This window comes from Vulpes lagopus, chromosome 3 (genome assembly GCF_018345385.1).
Source record: "Vulpes lagopus strain Blue_001 chromosome 3, ASM1834538v1, whole genome shotgun sequence".
Lineage (NCBI taxonomy): Eukaryota > Metazoa > Chordata > Mammalia > Carnivora > Canidae > Vulpes > Vulpes lagopus.
In genome coordinates, this window is record NC_054826.1 from 138,496,533 (window position 1) to 138,523,351 (window position 26,819).

Below are 26,819 nucleotides of genomic sequence, written 5' to 3' on the forward strand. Positions count from 1 at the left end.
CTAATGCACCATGAAGTGTTGTTATCAAAAGGAGTGGGAATCTACTGCACCGAAAATTGAGTACTTCATACTTTATTTAAATTTTTAGAGTAACTTAGCAGACTTGCTTCAGGCAACATAAAACTGAAGTATCAAGTTCAGGTGAAGCAAGAACTGGCACTAGAGCTTTAACACTAGCTGTGTTCCAAGGTGTCCAAGGCAAGAAACTTGACCTCAAGGTTCTCAGTCTCTCTCCCTAGGCCCCACTGCTGACCCAAAGGAACAGAGCTGTCCGGCACCTGCCAATAACAAAAGTCAAATGCAGCACAGAAAGTCAGTCCAAGGGCAGCAGTGGGGAAGGTGCCAGATGATGCTCCATGGGGAGAAAATTACCTGTAAAGGCTTTAACATATAATTAACATATCACAACCATCCAAGGCAACTTGAACCTATGGCTGCCACGCCGTAAGTTAAAATGGAACTTTAACGTCACTGGGTTTCAGCACCCTGATAACCTAATATAAAACTGTAAGTTAGGGCAGCCCGGGTGGCTAAGTGGTTGAGCGCCGCCTTCAGCCCAGGGTGTGATCCTGGGGACCCGGGATCGTCAGGCTCCCTGCATGGAACCTACTTCTCCCTCTGCCTGTGTCTCTGCCTCTCAATCTCTCTCTGTGTCTCTCATGAATAAACAAATAAAATCTTAAAAAAAAAAAAAAAAGACAGTAAGTTAGCCAAGCAACTTACCAGAAATGTTTAAGTCCTAAAACTTCAAAGTTAACCTATGTAAATAGGAAGGGATATTCTAGATACGTAAGTCTGATTTCAAGACTTCTTTTTTAGCGCCATCTGAATTCCTGGGTCAGTGAAAACCAAAATAGCTCCTCTTCCAAATATCTTGTATAGACATAGGCCATACATTAAAAAACATATTTTAATGGATTAAGCCAGAGAAAGGTGTAGCTGGGGATCCAAGATAAAATAGTGGTTTATAGAAACAATCACATATTCTTTTGTAGGCACTTGTCTCTTTGGGACAAGGGTTCAGAATTTTTTGTGTGTCACGGACCTCTTAGCAATCTGATGAAACTTGTGAACTCCTTTTCTCGGTTCAGAATCTCTTGTGTGTCATGAACCTCTTAGCAATCAGATGAAGCTTGTGAGTGCTTTTTCTCAGAATAATGCTTTTAAATGTATAAAATATAAATGAATAACAAAAGAATAATTCAAATTTCTCAAAATACAAAAAACAAACTTACAATACCATAATATTTACCTAACTTACTGTTTATTAGTATGTAACAAGATCTAGTAGGTTTAACAATAACTATAATTTTGAAGAAGGAATGAACATAAATAATAAGATATATGAAATATATAAGATGCATGCCAAAACTATAATGGGATACAAAAATGTCTGTAATTTCTATTGTGACATTCATATTGCTAATACTACTAGAGTTTATTTCCAACATTTATAATTGAAGGTAATTTTATCAGTTATATGATTAGTGAAAACAAAGACATTTTTCTTGTCATTCAGAATCAACAACTCTTGAACTATCTCCACAGACCCTAGATTAAAAATTACTGATTAAGTGAAGAAAAGGGAAAAAAAAACTTTATTTAAAAGAGTAAAATAATTTTAAGAAATTGGAAGTACTCCTTATTCTCTGAAGTATGTCTTCCCATGGCTAGAGTCACCTAAACAAATTCACACAGGTAAGTCATCAGAAAAGCTCCAGACCCCATCTTTCTGGCTGTCTGCAAAGTTTGATGAGACGATCATGTTATCTCTTGTCCTATCATAGCCACAGTTTTTCCTGGTGCCTGAAAGAGAGCTCTGGTGACCTGATGATCAAATCTGCAGACCTGAGAGAGGAGGGTGAGTTAACATGCTATGGGACAGAATTAGGATACAAAGCAGTCACAGCAGGCTAGAAAGACAAGAAGTTTGCAGCTAGAAAAATAATAAGGGATGCAATAAAATTAGATCCCATCCTCAGAACTGGGGAAAGGAGATGACATACCCACCAAGGAGACTATACCCATCACTCCGGGGGGTAATTAATCCTCATGACAGCTGCATGGAGACGATAGGTTCCCAAAACCTGCCCCCATATCAACTGAGAGAAATGGCTTAATATTGGAACCTGCCTCCTACTTCGTCAAAGAGAATAACCATAAAAAGTGAAGGGATACAAAAATGTATTACATATTCTCTCATGGGAAAAAGAGAGAAAGAAAAGGAAGAGGTGGCAGATTGGACACACAGTCTGCCAAAACCACACTAAAAAGAGAATTTTGAAAGGCTTTTTAAAAATGGATTCCAACAACTTCAGGGAGAATAAGAGAGCAGAAAACAGCAATAAAATCCCGAAAGCTGGAAATCAGACAGATGAGGGGTAGTAAATTACAAAACCAAGAAAACTGAACATTAAGATGCCAGTGAGAAAGTTAGAGAATCGGGCGCCTGGTTGGCTCAGTGATTGTGGGTGGGTCTGCCTTTGGCTGAGGTCATGATGTGGAGTCCTGGGATCAAGCTCCGTATCAGGCTTCCTGAAGGGAGCCAGCTTCTCCCTCTGCCTTTGTCTCTGCCTCTTTGTGTGTCTCTCATGAATATGTAAATAAAATCTTAAAAAAAAAAAAAAAAAGGAATCAACCCAGCTAATACTAGAAATTTCCCCAAAGGTTCAGGATTTGGCAGCACTGGGCCCTTTGGGAAGTGAGAATGAAGGAAATGACTGAAATAAGATTGAAAGTCCATTCAAGAAGCAGAGAGATTTTATTCTATAAAAGAAATATTATTTCCCATATTATAAATCAGTCTTCCCTGATGACTTCCCTCAACCCCTCAGGGCAGTCAGAACCATCTGAAAATAGAATGGTTGGCCCTGGAAGACAGCAAGATACCTGCCCCATGCAACATTCAAGATTGAATCAGAGGATTGCTTCAGGATGATTTTTCACCTACTTTGTTGTAAAAATGGAGATCCAGGTTAGGAAAACACAGTTAACCATGGAAGTCCCTTCAACTCTGAAACTGTATCATTATTCAACACAACTGATGATCACTTTCTTCTCCAGATCTCTACCTGGGGTCCTTCCCAACAGAATTTAAACATTTTCAGGTCTCTACCATCTTCAAAAGAAGAAAAACCATTCCAAACTTTCTTGACTGAATATCTCCCCTCAACCACCACCCCTCTCCTTACAGCCTCCCCTTTAAAAGGAATCACAAGACTTCTCTGAAGAATTGTGAATTTAGCCTTTTTGAAGTGGACAGTTCAGTGATTTATTTTAGCATAATCACAATGCCGTGGCTTTTGGTACATCACAACTCATATCACCACTAATTCCAAAACAGTTGTGCATCCCCCAAAAAAGAAACTCTTCACCCATTTACAGTAAATTGCTCACTCTCCCTCCCCACCCTTGGCAATCAATAACCTACTTTGTGTTTCTCTGTATCTACTTCTTCTATGCCCAGGGAATATTTCCCAAGCACCATTTTATTGAATTTGTCAGCAAAAGCATCGCACTCCTTTGAATACTCTCTTCACTAGCTTCCTGGATTTTTCTTCTACCTCTCCAAATATCACTCCTGCCCAATCTTCTTGGCAAAGCCATCCTTTGCCTCCCAATCCTTAACAATTAGAGATTCTCAAGGTTCAATACCAGACTCAAATTCCTGTCATTTCGTGCTCTCTCCCTAGCCTAGGACTAGCTGGGAAAACATCCGCATCACCTGGATGGTTCCTTAAATACAAAATGCTGGGCCCCACCCAAGGTCCTAATCTAATAGGTCTGGGGCAGAGCCTGAGAATCTGCATTTCTAACAGGTTTCCAGGGGGTATTAATGCCACTGGTAGAAAGGAGCACATTTTGAAAACTGCTCTACACTATTTCATCCATATAAATTGCTCTAACACAAACTCCTTAAGACTGCACAACAGTATAGCCAACCATATACCATTTGGGTGACTTAAGGCTTCTCACATTCACTGCATAAAAAGACCTTCTTGCAGCTGCCCCACCCCAAAACAACAATAATAATCCAGTCCTCTAGCACTGCCTATCTCCTAAAAGACTTAGCTTCCACAATCATTCGTTAGAACTTAGATGTCCCTCCAGCTTTCATTCCCCTCATCCTGTCGACCACCATGTCCCATTGCTTTTTCTGTCTTAACTGCCCCTGGGCTACATGGACTTCTCTCCAACTCCCCCACTACCTCTCAGATGGACTCCTGCAACAGCCTTCCCACACCCATGCCTCACCTTCCTGATCAGTCTTCTCACAGCAGCCAGAGTGATATTTTTTTTAAAGGTAATCCAATCTAGTCACTCTTTGACTAACACCCTTCACTGAATTCTGTTGCTTTCACGGGAAATTTCAAATCAACGAACATAAGGCCTGGTGGTATCTGACCCTGCCTGCCTAGGCCTCCTCGTATCATGCTCCCTTATGATCTGCCCATCACAAGGCCTTGCCTAAGCCCGTTGGATAGGGCCCTCTGCTCTCACCATAGGATCTTTGCTCCTGCTGGTCACATTTTCTCCCACTCCCTTTTGACTAGGTTACCCTTCGGATCACAGCTCATAGGTCTAAGTCACCAGGGAAAAAAAGCCTCAAGGCCACCCTGGCTATAGCGGGTCCCCAACTTTTTTTTATTGGACTTAACTGTAGTTTGACATGATATTGTGGCATGCTTATTTGGCTCGGCCTCTCTCTCTATAACAGTCTCAAAGAAGGTAGGATCTATATATTTTTTACTCACCCTTCTCTCCCTAGTACCTAATATACTGCCTGGCACAAAATAGATATTGAATAAACATTTAAATTAAGTAAAGGAATTTGTCAAGTGGTATTCAACACACACTTTTATTTTCACCCACATACTTTAGAGAGACTATACAGAGCTTTTAGAACTTAAGTTGCAATACTAATATGATAGAAAGTTTTAAAAGTCCCACAGTTTTTTATTGCAATTACAATTCCCAACTGTTTACTTAATTCCTGGTTTGCTTTTTCACTCATTTATCCATGTATTCATTACTCACTCACTCATACTTACTGAGACAGATATTTACTAGGTTAAATAAGAGGACATGTTGTATTGCTACCTCCCCCATAAAGGACAAATGAAATCCACAGACTTCAGCTACAGGAGAAAGTACGCACACTCCATGCTGCCTGGGGAAACCAAAGCGGTTACCTTTATCTGTCATGATAGTTTTGCCATGCATTGATTTAACTCTCTTAAACAGGTAAATGTAAGGCTACTCTTCATTCAGAGATAAGTTAATACCCCAAACACATAGGGTTTCTAATCATTCACCTCTGCTGAAGAATAAATCATACATCTCTAGCTCCAATATAGAAGACTAATGTTACAGCCAACAGCTGTCTACACATAACCAGATACAAATTTAACCCAACCTCATGCCTGACCATCTAAACTCCATCTATCCTGACAACTCATTTTATATGTGACATCTAGCGTAATAGTCACCTGAACCATAAAGCTATTATAAAGTGATTATAAAAATCTAGTAACCATGACCTTGAGAGCAGCTGGCAATCAATATGAATTTGTTGAATGAAAAACTAAATGAATGAATATTTGAACAGATGAAGCAATTGGGATTTTTTTTATGTTTTTGCATTTATTTTGCAAAGAAACAATAGAAGAAAAAAATCTTTTAAGGTTTTATTTATTTGAGATAGAGCATGAACATGGAGGAGAGAGGGAGAGAGATGGGGAGAAGCAGCCTCTCCACTGAGCAGGGAGCTCAATACAAGGTTCGATCCCAGGACCCTGAGATCATGACCTGAGCCAAAAGCAGACACTTAACAGACTGAGCACCCACATACCCAGAGAAAAATTGAAGACAATAAGAACTACCATGCACAATTAGATTCAAAGAGAAAGGGCTTAATCCACTTTTGTCAGAGAACTGTTTCCTATAGGCTCCCAAGGAGTGATTATTGAATATTCAGGAAGTTTGAGAAGCCAAATCAGCATTAGTGAGTGTATTTATATCACAGAAATCAACAAAGGTTTTTTACTTACAGAGCCAGTTTACCAACAGACGACTGCTTGTAACTTAAGAATCTAGACATCACTCAGAAAGAAGCAACCTTGTAAATGTTAGACGAAACCGGAGATGAAAGAATATATTCACACAAAGCAATAAGAAGGCATTTCTGGTAATGTAGTTATTTGAAATGAAAGAATAAAGAACAGAGGCACAGCGTTTAAAATATAGAGACTACACTGAAGAATAAAATAGAGCTGACAGTAAATGGATGAAGAAATATTGGGGGACAGCTCTGCTCTACGTATGTTTTGATCTCATGATTCTCTGTAAGTTCTCTGTATAGCAAGTAGTTAGGAGGTATGCAGATATCTGCAGAGCAATGGGTTGGAAAGGATCTCAAAGGTCACATAAACATCCTCCCAAGCACTGACCTGAATCCCATCTACACAACTGCCACAAGATCATGAGCTCCTTAAGGACCGAGAATGTGTTATTTATGTCTGCATGCCCAGAGTCCAGCACAGGGCTACATACATTAATATGTTGCAGATGTTGAATGAATGGATAAATGATCATTACCAGGAGATCACTCAACCAGGAGATCAACTGAACAACTCAAGTGGTGGGGAACTACTGACCTTTCAAAGCAAAAACTATATAAAACAATCTTTAATGAACGTAATTATAAAGACGATACTTTACTCTTTGTATACTAAATCTTTAAAATCCAATATATATCTTTAACTTACAGTCTATCTCAGTTTGGACTAAACAAATTTCAAGTGCTCAAAAGCACACGTAGCTAGTAGTTACTATACTGGATAGTTCAGTTCTAGACTATATTGTATGGATACCTGGCAAGTAGACAATGACCCAAAATATTTCACATAATTATCCAAATTATACTTGACTTCCAATCTCTGAACAAATCCATGACACATATATATCAGGTCCAGGGGTAAAAAAGAGCTGATTTTCATCTAGGCCTACAAGATGAAAAGGTATTTGATGAGAACTTGTCGAAAGAACAAAGGCATCTCCCATTCAAAAAGCAAAAGTAAATGGCTTCATGGGGCAGGCCCAAAAGCTGAGCATGACTAGTAACTAAGAAAAACAGAACACAGAACCTCCCACTTTTCAGATTTAACATAAGGCTGGCTACACATCACTTTGTTCATCCAAAGATACAGATATGTAAAAACTCATCTCTAAATCATGGCTTAAAAGGTCACATAAGTCAACAGAAAAGAATTGGTCAAGAATTAGCAATAACAGGCACACAAAAAAAAAAAAAACAGACTAAAAACTCTGCTACGAGCCTTTTAGCAAGAAGTGAGTGCCATTCATTTAACTATGCTAATTTTGCTTTACAGATAAAAATAATAGTAAATTGGGGATGTCTGGATGGCTCAGTCATTTAAGAAGCTGTCTCTTGATTTTGGCTCAGGTCATGATTTCAGGGTTCTGGGATTGAGCCCTGCATCAGGCTCTGCACGCAGAGGGGAATCTGCTTGAGGATTCTTTTTCTCTTCCTCTCCCTCTACCCTTCCCCATGTTCATGCTCTTTCTCATATAAATAAATAAATCTTTTTTTAAAATAATAAATAGCCTTTAGTTTGAGTATTAAAAAGATATTCAACAAGACATTCAACAAAATAACTATATTCATCAATGGAAATGATTGCAATCTTTTTCTAAACTATATTTATCAACTAAGACTGGCCATCGGAAGCATACTATAAATAGTACAAAAAGTTTCACACTAAAAAAAAAAAAAAAAAAGTTTCACACTGACTTCTGTAGAAACTTGGTAACACAGATCCCTGACCATCAAATAGAAATAACAAAAAAAAAGTAATCTGAACCAACTTTCACAACTCAAACCACCGAAGTATCGCACCATGTTTCAAAAAAATAGAATAGATGTAATTTACCTCCTTACACGTATTTAGTGAGTCATAGAGACCCTGACAGTTGTTTCTGTTCTCTGATGCTGTCTATGGCACTTATTTACTAAATTAACAAGAAAAATTTGATAAAGAGTCTGCTTTTCATGGTAGCCAAAGTTACTCAAAGTTACTGTTGAGGGATCCCTGGGTGGCGCAGCGGTTTGGCGCCTGCCTTTGGCCCAGGGCGCGATCCTGGAGACCCGGGATCGAATCCCACATCGGGCTCCCGGTGCATGGAGCCTGCTTCTCCCTCTGCCTGTGTCTCTGCCTCTCTCTCTCTCTCTCTGTGACTATCATAAATAAATAAAAAAAATTAAAAAAAAAAAAAGTTACTGTTGAGAATGGACTGAACAGTTTGTAATGCATAAGCCATCAACCCCCATCTATTTTCAACATTCAGGAAACTAGCACATCCTCACTATTCAAAACTAATGCAGATCTTTCTCATTATGCCAAGCATTGAAAGCAAAGGTTTATTAAAGATCTAAGGGGTTATTAAAGATCTAAAGAAATAACCCCAAAGATCAACACTGAGAAGCAAAAGGGTAGCCATCATAAGGATACATTGAAAATGAAAGTAAAGCATAAAATAAATTTTGTTTCTACATTTTTGGTACTCAAAAGAAAAACATAATAAGGAAAACTTGCCTTTGTAATACAAAGCTAATTGTTAAATAAACTTTGACAAAAATCACAGTATCATCACATTTAAGCTAACAAATATCTGGTTCAACATTTTCTGTGAAGAGATAAATTTTATAAATACATCTAACATATACAAGCACATGTTCACTTTGCTTTAGAAGAAAGAAGGCAGTCTAATGCCAAGTTCTAAGTGGCTGACCCCTTTGAGCCTTTGTTAAGAGACCTACAAGTTCCAGCATGCCCAGATGATCTAGAGTAATTGCTTCAGAGATTTCCCACTAAGACTCAGCTACATTAATACATAGCTCAGCAACAGGGATATCACTAGGGGTCATCCCCAAAACACAACAAACCTCTCCCTTAATACAAACAGTATGGATTCATTTTAATGAAAAATGTCTTTAAAGGATTGCCAGTGCGAAGTTTGTGGGTCCTCTGGTAAGGAAGTTTTCTGGCCTCAAAACAGTTCTAAGAGAAAAGTCCTGTGTTCTTGCTCATATTAGATAAAATACCATTATTTGATAAGCCATCTATTTTCAAGACTCTCAGGAAATAGTACAAAAACAGTTCCATAAATGGCAGCATATTATTCTAACCTCAAGAGATTTTGTTCCACACAGGTGTGGATCAGGAAATGTGTCCTAAGTGGTTCAGAACACTGGTGCTGCCAGATATTAACAGAAACTGGGGGCAGTGGAAACGGATTCAGGATGAAGTACTTTGGAAAAGTCTGAGTTAAATGAAGTTAAATAGGTTTCTTTATTACTCAGAAGCATTCAGAATCTTTAAAATGAGAATATGTTTTTAAATCTGCAAGATGGAGAATTCTAAACTTAATTGTTTTTTTAATCTTTTTACCTGTTTATTTTGATTTTGCCATGGTAGATCATACTTGCCAGCATACTGGAAGTTTTTGAAAATCCCAATACCTAAACCCAATACTCCAGAACAATTATGTCAACATTTCCAGGAGTAGAACCCAGGCACCAGTATTTTTTAAAGCCTCTCAGACTTTTAAAAACCAAATATGAGAACCAACATAACTTTGGGAAATACTACCTATAAGTTCTGGCCTCTTCTCCAACCTAAGATAAAATAGCCACACAAAAATGCATTCCTGGACCTATCCAGGAAGAGATATGCAAAAAACCAAAACCAAAAAGAAAAACAAAACTAACAGTTGGAGACAGAACATTTAACATCCATCCAGCTTTATTTCACTGGTGTCAGCACAGCACCCTACCTCAATCTCTCCTCTGCACCTAGTCAATGTTTCTCATATCATGCTTTCTATATTTGTCTTCAAAACTGGGAGCCTAGGGGTGCCTGGGTGGCTCAGGTGGCTGGGTGTCTGCCTTCGGCTCAGGTCATTATCTCAGGGTCCTAGGATGGAGCCCTGCATCAGCTCCCTGCTCAGTGGGGAGTCTGCTTCTTCCTCTCCCCCTGACCCTTCCCACTGCTTATGCTCTCTCTCATTCTCCCTCTCTTTGAGAGAGAAAGATAGTACAAGTATCTCTCTCTCTCTCTCTCTCTCTCTCTCTCTCTCTCTCTCTCTCCCTCAAGTAAATAAATAAAATCTTGAAAAAAAAAACAAAACTGGGATCCTGGATGTTATGATCTGTATAGTTTTATTCTCCCTTTCATATTATGTCATAAAAAAGCTGACTTCAGCAGGTTTATGAATCATCATCAATATTAAAAAAACTTAACAAGTTGACATATATGGGCCAATAAACAAAGAAGTTTCATAAAATGAACTTAAAAGCACAAAAGAAATCAAAAAGAAGAGTTGTGCAATTTTCCATATTTTACGAGGCTGAGAGTTTTGACAAACGCTGTTTTATGAACATCAGAGAATGTAGATCTGGACACCATGGCCACTGACCTGCCAAGAAAACAATCTAAGAATTCCACTAAGAGTTGGTAGTCTCATGAGACCTTAGACAAATACAAGTAATATGAGTTCATAGAACGGCTGGTCAATAGTACAGACTATAAATTTTGTAATACACTGAAAGGAAAAATACCTAAAAAGATTCACGTCAGGCTTGCCAATTCAAACTCTGCTGACTCTGACCCCAGAACTGAAAGCCCCTTGTTCCCTTGAAGGCCAACTGCCAAGACAACACTAAAGATGGAAGGACTCAATCAATTGAATTAGGTGAAAAATACCTTTTTCCTCTAGTTTTCAGCTAACATCACTCTTGACAAACACATTGGCTATCCTTAATACAAGCAAAAGTACATTTTTAGACACAGCTATTTTACAAGTAAATGGGACTTAATTCCATTAACTTAATGGAACTAATACTGACTTGCAAACAGTAGTGTCACAACAAATACTCCTTGATGGTCACATCAAGCCAGAAGCTGATCTCTAAAGTCTAATATAATTAATGTAATCAATAACGTGCAATATATTGGGGGATTGGGTGAAAGCAGTCAAAAGGTACAAACCTTCAGTTGTAAAATAAGTCCTGAAGATGTAATGCACATCATGATGACTAGAGTTAACACTGCTGTATAGCAGATTTGAAAATTGCTAAGAGAACAGATCCTAAAAGTTCTCATCAAAAGGGCAAAAAAAAATTTTTGTCACTATACAAGGTGATAAATGTTAACTAAATTTGTCATGATAATCATTTCACAATATATGTATGCCAAGCACTAGGCTGTACACATTAAACTTATAAAGTGTGGATGTCAATTACATCTCAATAAAGTTGAAAGAAAAAAAGAATAAGGAGTAAAGTTATCCAACTCTTTATTTCCTTCATTTTTAGAGAATTTTTATCTAGGTTAATATAAATCTCTAAATTTTTTAGGATAAAATCCAAATAAAAAACTCAGATAGCCCTTTCAGTTATGATAATGTACCTACACTGAAAACATCATACTGTACAGTATCCTACCTTAACCTTAGAAAAGACAACCTATGCCATCCGAATGAAAAACCACAGCACCTAAAATCAGCACCTGGATTATTATTTTCCAGCTTCATCCTAGCATGAAAGGCAATCATGAGGCCTATCCCTAACACCCCCTCCAATCCCCAGTTCCAGGGTTAAACCTCCTCCATCAGTATTACTATAGCACCCATCTCCTGACTCTAATAAAACACAACAATTGTTTTACAGACCTACACATTTACAAATTATGCACTGAGTTCCCTAGAACAAGTACCTAGCTGTCCTAATCATCCTACAATCCACAAGACCATCTCAGTGACTAGTACAGAAAAAGCAGTATATAAATTAATATACGTATTCCCTGGCAAGCAAGTAAGAGCCCCAAAAAAGAGTCAGCCATATTTGGTAGAGTCAGCCAAGCAAGCAAATAAACACAAGACATTTGCTTTAATCATGTATGTGGCAAATGTAAGGGGGCGTGAACAAAATGCCATACACAAAACATGATAGAGAATTACCGGCAAAGGATCTGCCAAGCCTCTCTAGGAAAATGAGGAAGGGCTCTACAGAAGAGACTATTCAAACCTCCATTAAATGAACAAATCTGGAAGAACAATGTTATTTACACTCACGGTAGCCTTAAAACTCCTTTATCAGAAAGACGTTAAAAATCTAGAGAACAGGAAACAGGCACTTTGGTAAAGAGGCCACATAAAGACACGAACCACACTTTGACAAGCCTTCAAACTGATCTTCGTTCTTAAAAAGTTTTCAACAATAAAATAATTACATTTAAATGGAAGTCCCTTTAAGGCTTCTTGTTTTTTAAACAAAAGTATTAATGCAAAAGCATAATGAAAAAAAAATACAGGGGGCCTGGGTGGTTCAGTCGGTCAAGTGTCTGCCTTCAGCTGGGTCATGATCTCAAGGTCCTGGGATCGAGCCCCGCATCAGGCTCTGTGCTCAGCAGGGAGTCTGCTTCCCCCTCTCCCTCTGCTCCTACCCCTGCTTGTACTTTCTCTCCCTCTCTCTCTCAAATAAATAAATAAAATCTTGAAAAAAAAAAATCCAGACAATGTAGATAAACGTATAATTTAAATGGTATAAAAAACCTAGTGGATGACACAATCCAGATTACAAATAATGGCTGACCAGAATTGTCAGATGATTCTTGTTACTATTGTATTAGCCTTAGCTGGTCTGGGCTGGAGACTAAAATCAACTCATACCTTAGCATTAGGAAAAAAGCTTCTTTAGTCAAATTCTAGGAAACCAGGAATATTCTTTCAACTAAATTTTTTTTTTACTAAATTATAAATGCACTACTTTCTGGTATTTTCTGCTTCAAATGTATGGTTTATGAAGAGTCTGGATTCAGAAATGCAGCTTAATGTAAACACAACTCTCGATGTCTTGGGTTATCAGAAAGACAAACTTAGAATTAAAGTTACATTCAAACTTCTGGTAGGACATAGGGGCCTAAACCAAGGAACAAATGCCTCATCTTTGCATTATACATTCTTTTTTTTTCCACATTAATGAGTCCCTTTATGCAAACAGATTACTAAAATCCTTGTCTGTCTAACTATACCATTATAATTGTCTCCATAGTACTATCTCAGTTTCTTTCTTCTAAAATACATTTCAGACCACATGAGTTGAAAAGCTACAGCTGAAATGACTGGAAGCAAACTAAATGTCTAAGGTCAGACTGGTTACATGCATTCTTGTACATTACACAGAAATAATACAGAATAGAGAAGGAAGTTCTCTGTGCATTGATATGAAAAGATATCCAAAGCAAGGTAGGTGAAAAAAAAAATCAAGGTATAGAAATAGTATATGCAATGTGCTATATTTTGTAATAAAAATGAAAAATAAGAATATATATCTAAACTATTAAAAAAAGAATGCAATCTTGCCTTTTGCAACAAACGGATGCATATGGAGGGTATAATGCTAAGTGAAGTAAAGTCAGTCAGGGAAAAACAAATATCACATGATTTCACTCATGTGGAATTTAGGAAACAAAGAATTGAGAGACAAAAAAGCATACTTTAGGGAACAAACTGATGATTACCAGAGGGGAGGTAGGTGAGAGGACGAGTGAAAGAGATGAAAGGGGTTAAGAGTACACGTAGGGTGATGAGCACTGAGTAATGTACAGAATTGTTAATCACTATATTGTACACCTGAAACTAATATAACACCATATGTTAATTATACCAGAATTTTTTTAAATGTACATGTATCTTTATCTGCTTACATATGCATAAAGAAATAGGATATTAAATAAACAAATACCAGAAGTTATCCAGAAAAAACTAGAGACATAAGATCAAGAATGGGAGAGAGTCTTCACTATAAATATTCTTACAAACTTTTTAATTTTCTGAACCCTATTAATGTATTTCTATTTTCAAATATTTAACTAAAAACAATTTGGAAAAATAGCTACAATTTTAATAATTAATACTTTATTCTATGTCAAGGAGTAATAATTTTTTTCCTATCCTTTCTTCCATTCTGATCTTAATTAGTCAAAAATTCTAGTTCTCGGGAAACAAATTAATTACCTAGCACATGTAAGCTAAACATATAATTATGCTTCAAATACTTTATTCTTTCCTCCTCAGCCATCTAAATTGACAATTAAGGATAGCAAGGGTCATCCAGCTAGTGAAACAAATACATTACCCTTGACTTCTGATGGATAATATCATCAGCATAAATGTTAATTTCCATTTTCCACTTAAATTTTTATTTTTATTTTTATTTTTTTAAAGGAAACTCAGGGGCATTTTCCCAAGCCTCCTGGGCCACAGGCAGTGTGGGGTGTGTGGTCTCCAGCTAGACTTGCCTGGTTTTGCCCATTTCTTCATTTTAAGATTTTATTTATTTATTCATGAGAGACACAGAAAGAGAGAGGCAGAAACATAGACAAAAGGAGAAGCAAGCTCCCTTCGGGGAGCCTGATGCAGGAGTCAATCCCAGATCCCAGGATCATGCCCTGAGCTGCAAAGGCAGACACTCTACTGCTGAGCTACCCAAATGTCCCTCCACTTAAAAATTTTAAATTGCTACATTGTCCAGCAGGCCTACTGACTGGCATTACAATTTTACAAATATTACAGCATTATAATTTCCAAATGTGTGAATTATTTTTTTAAGCCTTTATTTATTTGACAGAGAGAGAGAGCGTGCGCACAGGCAGGGGGAGTGGCAGGCAGAGGGAGAAAGAGAAACAAGCTCTCCGCAGAGCAGGGAGCCCGATGCAGGACTCAATCCCAGGATCCTGGGATTATGACCGGAACCGTAGGCAGACACAACCTACTGAATCACCCAGATGGCTGAGTTATTTTTCAAAATAACAACCAAAAAATTACAAACATTTTTCTGATTTAGCAAACAAACTGAATGGGCCCTCACTGTCCCCAAGAAAAGAACCTCAGTAATCTCTGCACAGACCTGGCCCCTCACCAGAGACACTGTGTTCTTCCCACAGAGAACTTCTGAGGTCAACTCAGAAACCCATCTCTAGGGTTTTTCCACAGGGCACATTTGTGCCTAATTTGGCCCCTTCCACTCTCCAAACCCTTATCGATGTTTAAAAGCTCAGCTTAGAGGTGCCTGGGTGGCTCAGTCCGTTATGCATCTGCCTTTGGCTCTGGTCACAATCTCAGGGTCCTGGGATCGAACACTGCGTTGGGTTCCCTGCTTAGTGGAGCACCTGCTTCTCCCTCTGTCCCTGCTCATGCTCACTCTCTCAAATAAATAAAATCTTTAAAATAGAAAATAATAAGTAAAAGCTCAGCTTAAATGGTCTGATACTTTCCCAAATCTCTGTCAGAATTCATCTTATTGCGAGGCCTGGGTGGCTCAGCAGTTGAGCGTCTGCCTTCGATTCACAGTGTGATCCCAAGGTCTGGGATCAAGTCTGCCTATGTATGTGTCTCTCATGAATCAATAAATAAAATCTTTTTTAAAAAATCTTATCTTCTATTTTTATACAACCTAACTATTTTACAGTTAATTATGTGTCTAGACATCTCCCTGTCCCAACGAGAAGGTGGAATCATTAGAAGAAATAGTTCCTATTCATATTTATATCCTTATGGGAATCTTTATTTCTTATTAATAACAGTAACAGTACTAACAACAAGGAGAAAATCAAAAGCCAGGTATTGTGCCAGGCATAATGACAAACGCATTACTTCATTTAATTCCCATGATAGCCCTGAAGCTATTTTACAGAAAAGGAAACTGAGGCTCAGAGAGAAGTAACTTGCTCAAGTTGCTTATACCCAGTACAGGTAGTAAAAAGCAGAATGAGCCTTCAAGCCCAGTGTCTCTGCCTCCAAGGCACTTATTCTTAACCACTATGCTTAGAACTTAGTAGACTGATTAATATTATCATCATTACTACAATGGACTGGGTGTTGGTGTCCCCTCCAAAAGCACATGTTGAAATTTGGCCCCCTAAGGTGATGGCATTAGGAGGTGAGACCTTTGGGAGGTGATTAGGTCATGAGGGTAAGGCCCTCATGAATGGGATTAGTGCCCTTTTAAAGGCACCCAAGAGAGCTTTCTTGCCTTCATTCTACCATGTGAGGATACAAGTTAGCAGTCTGCGTCCCTGAAGAGACCCCCTCACCAGAAGTGACCTCCCTGATCTGGTCTCCAGAACTGAGAAATACATTTCTGTTGTTTATAAGCCATCCAGTCTATGGTACTTTGTTACAGTGCCCCAAACTGACTAAAATAATTACCCTTTTCCAAAACTTAGAATTGCATTTTATAAAGGGCTTTCATATCACAGAAGCCGTTAGAAGGAAAAAACAAGCTTTGTCTCCATGTTAAAACACTCCTATACATAATCTGTCATTTTTATCTGCCCTTTAACAACTGATTTGTTCATACCTTAGACTGCTGGAGGGTATTTTCATCTCACTACTTTCCTCTGACTTCACTGAGACTATCAAGATGATCAAGCATAGTAGGCAATATTTGCCCCATTCCTCCTCCCCACCTTGACACCCACCCTGTGCCTGAGTAACACCCCCTTCCACGGCCTGAGAAACAGAAATGGGAACCCCTTGGATCTGAAGGAATTTAGTCTCGATTTATTCATTCAAATATTTACTAAAAGCACTTTATGTGTCAGGCACCAGGACCTGCCTCTGTGAGTTTACAGGAGGGTAGGGAAGGCAGACAAAGAGGCCTCCTCAATCTTTGCTCTTCCTTTCTTTCATTATTGTCAGTGATTATGAGATCAGCAACAACAAAAAGAAATACATATGCTGGGACGCTTGGCTGGCTCAGTCAGGTAAGTTTCTGCCTTCAGCTCAAGTCATGATCTCAGAGTCCTGAGACAGAGCCCCACACTGGGCTCCCTGCTCAGCAGGAGCCTGCTACTCCCTTTCCCTCTGCCCCTCCCCACTCTTGTGCTCTCTCTCACTCACTCTCTCTCTTAATAAATAAATAAAATCTTTTAAAAAAAAATACATATGCTTGTAGATCTGGACACACAAATAAGCAAAAAGGTAAAACTGTCAGAATCATTCACAATTCCACCAGAAATGACAAATGTAGGAGTTTGGCTCTATGTTCCCTTCCATTTCTTCCAAGTTTACCTGAAATTTTTAAAAGATCTTCTTCAGCTGATACTTAAAAAATATTTTCCAAAACTGTAATGGGAGACAGCCTCCCTCATGATATAAGCTAGATTACTGTGGTAAACAGGTAATTTCAGGTCCCCACTGAACATGTGGCTTCTGGGAAGGTACTTTGAGGGCCTTACTCTCCAACCCCAGGCCCTGACATTCAGTTGGAGCTCACTCATGCTCATGAAACAAAAGACTAAATGGATGAATCAATGATGTAGAGTACTGAAATGTAACATATCAAATCTTGACATAGTTAAGTTCATAAATCAGGCACTCTTTGTGCTGAACGGTCCAGATACAGAAAGGATTCAAGGAGAAAATTAATCCCTAAAAGGAAAAAATATATTTTATTCTTACTAGATAGGGGGAAAAAGAACTCTACAAAAATAAAATAATAAAAAGTACCATCTCATTTCATTCTGTATAACATCATGGTTACAGTCTTAAAACAATTAAAAACACAATAATCCAGTTTTACGGTGGCAGCTGTGTAGCCCCGTGCTATCCGCCCGAGTCTCACAAGTTATACCTGAACGGAAGATAGGGGGGGTTTGAGCCAGATAGGAGTGCTCTGTAGGCTTCTTCTGGTGTCTTCTTTAAATAGATTACCTAAGACAGATAAATAGCAACATTTAGAACACCACCAAAGAATGACACAAAACTAATTTAATTACCCACCAAATTTGCATTTCCCTTTTTCCACTCTGACAACTGTCAGTATCAGTGATAACGCTAACCTTTAAGAGACAGCAACCGCGCTGCCAAAATTTCCTTTTCAGCTTGAAGCTGGGCTGCAGCCTTTGGCTTAGAAATGGGTAAGAGCTTAGAGACAGAGGGCAGATCCACAAAAAGGCCATCCAAGGCTGTTTACAAGGCACACTGAACAGATACAATGGCAGAATTTTCCCTTTGGAGAGAACAATTCTACTTCCATTATTATACTGTCCACTCGCAATACAATAAAGCACAATAAAATCACAGTGAAATGGGTGAAAATGAATGCAGGTAAGAGCACTAGAGGGGCACCTGAATGGCTCAGTCGGTTAAGCATTTGACTCTTGGTTTCAGCTGGGGTCGTGGTCTTGGGGTCATGAGATCGAGCCCCACATCAAGGCTCCATTCTCAGTGTGCTTGGGTTTCTCCTCTCTCTCTCTCTCTCTCCCTCTCTCTCAAATAAATAAATAAAAATATTCAAAAATAATTTATAAAAAAAAAGGGCACTAGAAAACACACTGGCTTGACTGTTGATATCAAGGATACTTAAATGCCTCTGGCCCAGCAATGATAAACTAATCTTAAAGAAACATAAAGGCAAAAAAGAAAAAAGAAAAAGAAAAAAGAAACATAAAGGAGCTCTTAAAATCAGCAAACACTTTAATCAACGTATTGACTATATCATATGTGCCAGGCACTGTATCAGGTACCGATACCTCTCTTAAGAGAATTTACATTCTTATGGGGGTAAAGACAATAGTTAACAAAAATAAACACAGTCTGAGATAGGTGCTAAAAAGAAAGTAAACAGATTCTGGAAAGAGAACAAAAAGAGGTTGCTTGAGGAAAGGCACAGAGAGGGCTCCCTGGGAGACATGTAGGGTAAAATCTGCAGGGTACAAGCCACGGGAAAACTAGGGAAAGGCGAAAGGGCTTCCCAGGCAGTAGGTATAACACAGGCACCATCCTTGCCAAAGGAAAGAGCTTGGTGATTGGACAGAGAGATCACTGGTGTGGCTGGAACATGGGAAGGAGAACCAAGCAGTGGTTCAGAGCAATACAAACCACAGGCAGATTCTAATTTTATTATTCTAAGTATAATTTAATATCTTAATTTTGAGCTGAGGATATTGGTCCTTTCCCTCTATAGTTTGAATCAAATCTTATTCCTAAAAATCCTCTCTACCTAGAATTAATGGCATTATTTCAAAATCCTGTGCATTTCAGCAAGAGTGGCAGAGTCTCAGTTCCTAAAAAGCAGGGCTTTCCTCTTTGCTTACAAATTTCCTTTGAGTTTTAAGCTATCCCACTGGCAATACATTACATGTATTTAATTATTAATATTTTCAGCACTAGAAAACACCTTAATTCTGTCTTCTCTAAAGAAAGAAAACTGAAATAAATAAATAAAAGATACTTCCAGCTTTTAAAAGAGAGCTCTATACTCATTTGACAAGTAAGCCTGAAGGTCTGTAGGGCACACACCAACCAAACCAAGCTGAACATGAAACAAAAACAACACAGAAAATGAAACCACCGTAAAAGAATGTTCTAGACATGAGTCACTGATTCTAAAGGGAGAATCACAACTTCAGTTGCAGCTCAAATAATTATAAAAATCCACTTAAACCAACCCTAGCTTTAAAGGCCGTTTTCAGTAACCAATATTAAAAAACAGGATTTTGCTGTTGCCTAATGGGTAGGTTATACCCTATAAACAGAGTCAATTATTATGCAGTGATTTCACAAGCCTAAAGATGCAGCAGTCCTGGAAAGTTGACTACCTCTGCTAAAAGGGAAAGCTGCTGCAAAAGGCTTCTGTGTTCTGATTACATAATTAAAGCTCATACAACAACCTCTGAAAAGCAAAAATGTATTTCCCTCCTCAGGAACAATTACGTTAATTCCCTTTAATTTTGAGGCAGCCATTCTGCAGGCAAGGCATCAGCGCACATGAAATACTTCTTTAGACTGGATACCCCCACAGGGTTTGCTACTCATCTCACCTGCATGACTTAGCACACATGACCCATGTTCTCACACTGTAAGATGAGAGTCTGTTTTTATTTTTATCCCAGTGCTAAATTATTAATAAGCGTAAAGTGAAACCCAGCAGAGGCCATCTAAATTCCAGGAAGAGTCTAGGGGCAGGTAAATACAATGACCTTTTACAACCTAATGATAGGTAAAATGTAACAAATGAGTCCTTTACTGAATGCATGCATGCTAGGGTCATTAAAATACCCAATTTATTTTTTAAAAGACTATGTCATGGATTCTTAATGCCAGATCTTCTGAGATAGGTCTCCTATTAAAAGAGAAAAACAGAGAGACAAACGAGGCTTGATTAAAGCCTGGAATAAAGGCAACATTAATTAAGCCTTCTGCTGAAAAATCTGACGCACACAAAGGCAAGGAACTTTCCAAACTCTCACTGCTGCTCTGCGACAGAGTTAGAACACAGATACAACTCCAAAGCCCACAGTAATTCCATACACTTCATCTACTTGAAAATATAAACACAAGCAATAGCACCACAAATTGGGGAAAAAAGATTCCTACTCTTCCAAATTCCTAAACGCCGTAACACTTGACTTCTTAAAGCTGGGTGACTTCAAACTGGTAAACAGTAGTTGTGCCTGAGGAACAGAGCAGGGAGCTGGACTAGAAGGAGAAAGGGATACTTTCTACTTGACATTTTCTGCTATCTCCACATCTTATATTTTGTACAGACATGGATTGATTCATTTTTCAAACGTAGAGTAACTAAATCAGTTAAATAATAAACATCTACTCTTTTTAAAATAAAACCGGGGGCGCCTGGGTGGCTCAGCTGGTTAAGCATCTGCCTTTGGCTCAGGTCATGATCCCAGGGTCCTGGGATCAAGTCCTGCATCGGGTTCCCTCCTCAGCAGGGAGCCTGCTTCTCCTTCTCCCTCTGCTGCTCCCCCAATGCTCATGCTCTCTGGCTCATGTGGTCTCTCTCTCAAATGAGTAAATTTAAAGACCCTTAAAAATAAAATAAAAATAAAACCAAATTTAATACCAAGAATTGGTTGCAAGATATTCTAATATTTCTTAAGATATTTTCTGAATAAAATTAATCTCAAAGCATCTTCTAAATGTTTTTATTTTCCTTTTCTGCTTCCCAGGGATAAATATAATAGGCTATCTATTCTCCTCAAAAAATATTAGCATATATAAACACAAACTGAAAGGATCTTCCCAAACTTTTGATTGATAAAACTTAACAAAAGCCCTCTGCATAGTGCTTGGCACACCATGCTAAGTTACCCTTGGAAGAGCGAGAACATGCATTACTTTTATCAAAGTGGACTGCTCTTGCCAGGAAGTCCTAGAAGCCTCTCAATAGAATAGCACTGGACATACGCTTTCTTATTTTTGACTTACTAAAAGCCAACCAATTAAAGTGATTATGTTTTTGCTTAATAACTTTGATACCAGGTGTCAAGGGCCCAAATAACTCTCGATTTCTTTACTAAGAGATTCTTAAAGAGCAAGATCCTTAAATAAATAAATAAATAACCATCTGTGAGGTTTTTATTTAACACCATCACTAAAATTATGGTATTGTAAGACAGCATAATTTATATGGTTTACCAATAAGCCAATGTTTCCCACACTTTAATCATGCAACAACTTCCCCAATTTCTGCCACCACACATAGCACCACGTATTACTATCTCTCTAAACAGACACACTTTTTTAAATCCATCTACTTGAAAGTGTTTTATATCATTGTTATTAATTAAAAAACAGTATCATTGGCCATAGAGAGTCTAGACGTAAATGAATATTAAAATACATAACTTAAAATTTTTAAAGGTTTGTGCACACCACACGTTGAGAAACAATGCTTCAAAATACCAAGTTTAGGGGATCCCTGGGTGGCTCAGAAGTTTAGCACCTGCCTTCAGCCCAGGGCATGATCCTGGAGTCCTGGGATCGAGTACCACATCAGGCTCCCTGCATGGAGCCTGCCTCTCCCTCTGCCTGTGTCTCTGCCTCTCTCTCTTCTCTCTCTCTCTCTCTCTCTCTGTGTCTCTCATGAGTAAATAAATAAAATCTTTAAAAAAATACCAAGTTTGGGCTAATTTTATAGAAGAACAGCAAACCAACCTGGGATATTAAATAAAATCCTCTTTAATCCAAAAATACTTCTAACTCATTTCTCTGTATTAAATCCTATGATCATTAAATATTTAAAGCTTGTTAAAAAATAATATACATGAATTTCAGAGGCATTTTGGAATTTACAATGATATTTCTCTACTCGGATCATTTCATCTCTCTGATACGTAAAGTGATTCTTCAAACAACAAATGGCTTAATATAGAAGAGCTAAACCAGAATTTGAATCACAAATTGGCTGGTGGTCTTTCTCTAGGGACATTTACCTCGGTTCTTACTATGATTTTAGCTTTAAGTGCTATTATTTTCCCCAAAAAGACTTACTATAAACTGCAACACACACATATATCCCTTATATATTTTTAAATGATAGGATTTAATAAAGAGAAATGAGTTAGAAGTATTTTGGGATTAAAGAGGATTTTCTTTAATATCCCAGGTTGGTCTGCTGTTCTATAAATTATACTTATATTCTGTTATCTGTAAAGTGGAAATACTCTTGAGGATTTGATTTGGCCATCTGAGAGAGTATTCTTTAATTCTGGAATTTGATTTCCTGTTATTAGTTTAATATTTTACTTGCTTATAAAAGAGGAAACAAATACTGAGAACAGCCTTACCAGTTAGGTACTGCCACCAGAACACTGACAGGATAGCTGTGAAATTAGCATTCTGACCATTTCTGAGTCAATTAAATTTCTTCAATAGAGAAGTTTCCAGGAAACAGATGTGTGTGACAACTTAAACAGTCTAGAAGTCCTAAAATTTACCAAATATGAAAGCCCTAAACCAAAGTAGAAATTCTCTTTAAACGTTTCAGACAACCAGGTTTAGCCTATACAGAGTGCTAAATGAGGACATGTCCCTATGTAGGATATGTGTTTTGGGTTCTAGTCCACTAATTAAGTCATGCTTGGGCCCCTTCCCAATCCCCATATAACTTAAAATTATAACACTTGCAAGACAACAACTGAGGAGGGGGATGGACAGAGTTAAAAAGACAATGTCTCTTTCCTTTGTGAAGCTAAAGAGGGTAGAGCACCTGCTTGGTTTGAAAGCACTGCTCCCTCACTGGCTTCTCCCATCATCCCCCTGTGTCTGTCATCTGGGGTTCCTCCCTGTCAGTCAAACTCAACCTCAAAAGTCACCTTTGACTCTGGCCTCTCCTTCATGGTATCCACCACCCTCATCCAATCAATACCCAAACTGATTCTTTCTCTATAGCCTCTACAGCTGGGGGGACTGAAATTTGGGGAGAGACAGAAAAGTATACAAATGTTGTTTCAAATTTTATAAAACCACCACTAGGGTCTGAAATTTGGGGAGAGACAGAAAAGTATACAAATTGTTGTTTAAAAAAAAAAAAATGTTGTTTCAAATTTTATAAAACCACCACTAGGGTCCCCCCAACAACCTCGAGAGAGAGGCACAAGCATGTTAAGGATCCTGAATCTTAAACCTCATTAGTTTTCCAGTGAATCTGCATTTGACCTTTCTTCCATAACTATTCATCACCACACTCTAGGGCTAACATAGTTTCTCTCTGCCTCCACTCCTGCTGACTCTAGCAATTCTAGAACAGGACTCTGAGAGTCTCAAAACAGCTCAGAAACCCTGGCCAAACTGCCCACCCTACACCAAGATAAAGTACTAACTGATCTTTCCAGGTGAACTTCTCATTGCTGCTTAAATGAACCGCATCTGCTAGTCCGGATCCTCCTCATTCCCTAAGCATACTTGACACTTTCATCTGAGGTTTCTTCTGGAATACTCTCCACGCCATCTCTGCCTATTAAAATTCTATTTTGGGGTGCCTGGGTGGCTCAGTCGATTAAGTGTCTGCCTTCAGCTCAGGTCATGATCCCAGGGTCCTATATCAGGCTCCCTGCTCAGTGGAGAGTCTGCTTTTCCCTCTCTTCCTTGCTTGTGCTATCTCTCTCTCTCTCAAATAAGTAAATAAAATTCTTCCTATTTCCTTGGACTTAACTTGAATACCACCTCCACCATGGATTTTTTTTTCTTAAGCTCAGAAACCCTTCCTCTCTACTCCTTAGACTCAACTATAAGAATGATAATGACCATGATAATAATAATAAAAACAAAAAAGCTAAAGGGTGCATACTATGTGCTAGGTGCTATTCTAAGCACTTTATATAATTTCGCTCATTAATCCTCATAATCACCCTGAGGTAGGTTCCATTATTAACTCATTTCCACTTATACACGAAACACTGAACATCAGTTGCTCAAGGTCACCCAGCAAGGGTGTGGTGGAGTCAGGCAGTCTGGCTCCCCATAGCACTCCTAACCACTTCCTGATGGGCTCCTGACAGCTGTGTTGTAATTATTTTCCTTTATACTGAAGTATAAAGCTCCTTAAATGCAGTAAACATGTTTTTATACCTTTATAAGCCTTACAATGCCTCTTAACAGATAGATGCTCTGTAAATATATGTTTAATGGATAACTGATTTCAACTTGTAAGGTACTACAAGTGCATTCACCCTAGAGAGTTAATTTAGCTTAAATAATAATTAAGTGAATAAGACTTTCTAAATGTGTCAGTACAATTTTAGTGATAATGCTCAGGGGAGCTAGTGAAATTAACTTTCAGAGCCCAGTTATTTGAAAGCATCAAAGTGTAGTCAATTCTTCAGTGATGTGCTAAAAGAAAAAGTAAGATAGAGACTGATTTTACAAATGAGAGCTCTAGCTCAGATGACTCCTATTATTAGCTTATACAGAGTAGTTCAAGAGTCAAGGCATATTACCTGACCCAGACATTGACTGTCCCACTTCCTCTGTGTCTGTTCAGAACCTAGACTCTGCATTCCCAACACCTGATAAAAGGCAGGAAAAGCAGGAGGTGACAAGAACACAAGTCACCAAAGATCAATGTGTATGTACTTAACACAGTTTTTGTGTGGGAACCTGCATACACACCGGGACACAGGGAAAGTCCACAACCTCGTTAAGGAGCATAAATTGGCAACAATAAGTGCTCTAAAGAGGGCTGGGGAGCAGACCGTGAAGAAACCAGACCCAACTCAAGTCTTCCTTGCATCATGGTCCCGTTTAGATGGCTACCTCCTCCCTTCCTGGGACCGCAACTCTAAACCACTTTGGTGGGGCAGCCTTCTAAGGCAATTTGATGAGATCGGGCCCCTTCCTATGTTCTCAAAGCTCCCTCCCTGGCTAGATTGTAAGTCTGAGCAGGATTTTTGCCTCTTCTCTATCTGCAGGACTCCACACTTCCTGGCACATGGCACATACTCAAAAAATGCTTGATGGGTACAAACACTGGATCTGCAGCCAAGCTGCCTGGATTCAAATCCAGACTCTTTCATTTATGAGCCGTATTACCTTAACTCTTTGTGCTTCCATTTCCTTACCTGGGGAATAGGGATAACAACTGTAACTGCCTCAGGCAGCCCAGGTGGCTCAGCGGTTGAGCACTGCCTTTGGCCCAGGGCGTGGTCCTGGAGACCTGGGATGCATGGAGCCTGCTTCTCCCTTTCCCTCTCCCTCTGAGGCCTTTCTCTCTCTCTCTCTCTCTCTCTCTCTCTCTCTCTCTCTCATAAATAAAATCTTTTAAAAAAAAAAAAACTGTAACTGCCTCATAAGACTGTTGGGAAGATTTAATGATTGAATACTGTATGTGAAGTGCTCAGTTTCTATCAAGCACACAGCTCTTCTATAGCAAGGGACCACAGAAAGGAGATAAACTTTGGTCCCCAAATATTTTTCTCCTTTTTTACCACCTGTATCCCTGTGAATCAAGATCCACAATGGTTATTTCTGACACCTAAGTCCTAAAGCCGGTCTGTGTATAGACATCAACACATGAGATTGTAAACCCTCCTGACTGCTATATACCAAAACTATAACATACTATCATTTAATTCAACCCTCTCACTGGCAAGTACAGATGTTGATCCTACTCATTTCTGCATCTTCAAATGGCCTCCTGAGTCTCCTGGTGCCTTAGAATCAACAACCATAAAATAAATGCTGTGGCCGGTTTTACCAAATTCATTGTCAAAACAGCAGAAGATCCGTGAAGTGGCCCATATCTTTCCCCAACAAAGTACATGTAACCAAGAGAAAATTGATGCTGTACTCACTTTTCCTTACATGAACTTCTCATGAACAAAAGAATAAGAATACCAGGCTAGGTTTGTTTTTAGGAAAGGAAAGTAATTACCAGTTACCAGCAAAGAATGAGCCACCCAAGTCCATGGAATGATAATCTACAAAAACACACTAAGAAGTGAGAAACTCTGCAACAAGTTGAAAGATAAAATTTCTAAAGTCTCTTCCTTGGCTCCCAAGACTTTGGTTCTCAGACTTCTTAAGTGTCCAGGCACTTAATTTATAAACTGCTTCTTCCTGAAGACAGCATTGAGTCTTAATTGTCATATGTAAGCACAAACAAATGTTTAATTTTACTCTTCATAGCAACATTTCTTATTCATTTCCTTTTATTATAACCAGTGACTGAGAAAACAATATCTACATTCAACGTTAAAACTAAAAAAAAAAAAAAAGGCAAACATGTCTCAAATCCACACTGATTCTACTTTTCTAATCGTTTACAGAAATATTCAGTGTTAAACAATCACTTACAAATTAGATAGTTAAGTCTGACTGCAAACCAGAAATACAACTGAATATTTAAAACAGTTGTATTTTATTCAATCTATTTTAAATCTGTTGTACTGAATAGTCTAATTAAAAGAATGAATGCACCTTGTCTTTAACACATC

General features: G+C 38.4%; 1 protein-coding gene across 10 annotated transcripts in view; it reads right to left on the bottom strand.

Moving 5' to 3' along the window:
• Positions 1 to 26,819, bottom strand: part of CDC14A (cell division cycle 14A) — a 182,880-nt gene that overhangs the window by 96,282 nt on the left and 59,779 nt on the right. For all 10 annotated transcript variants that reach the window (XM_041747779.1, XM_041747781.1, XM_041747782.1 and 7 more), the window contains one exon: positions 17,717 to 17,796. In XM_041747779.1, the coding sequence (XP_041603713.1) occupies positions 17,717 to 17,796 (80 nt within the window). The remainder of the gene's footprint in view (positions 1 to 17,716; positions 17,797 to 26,819) is intronic.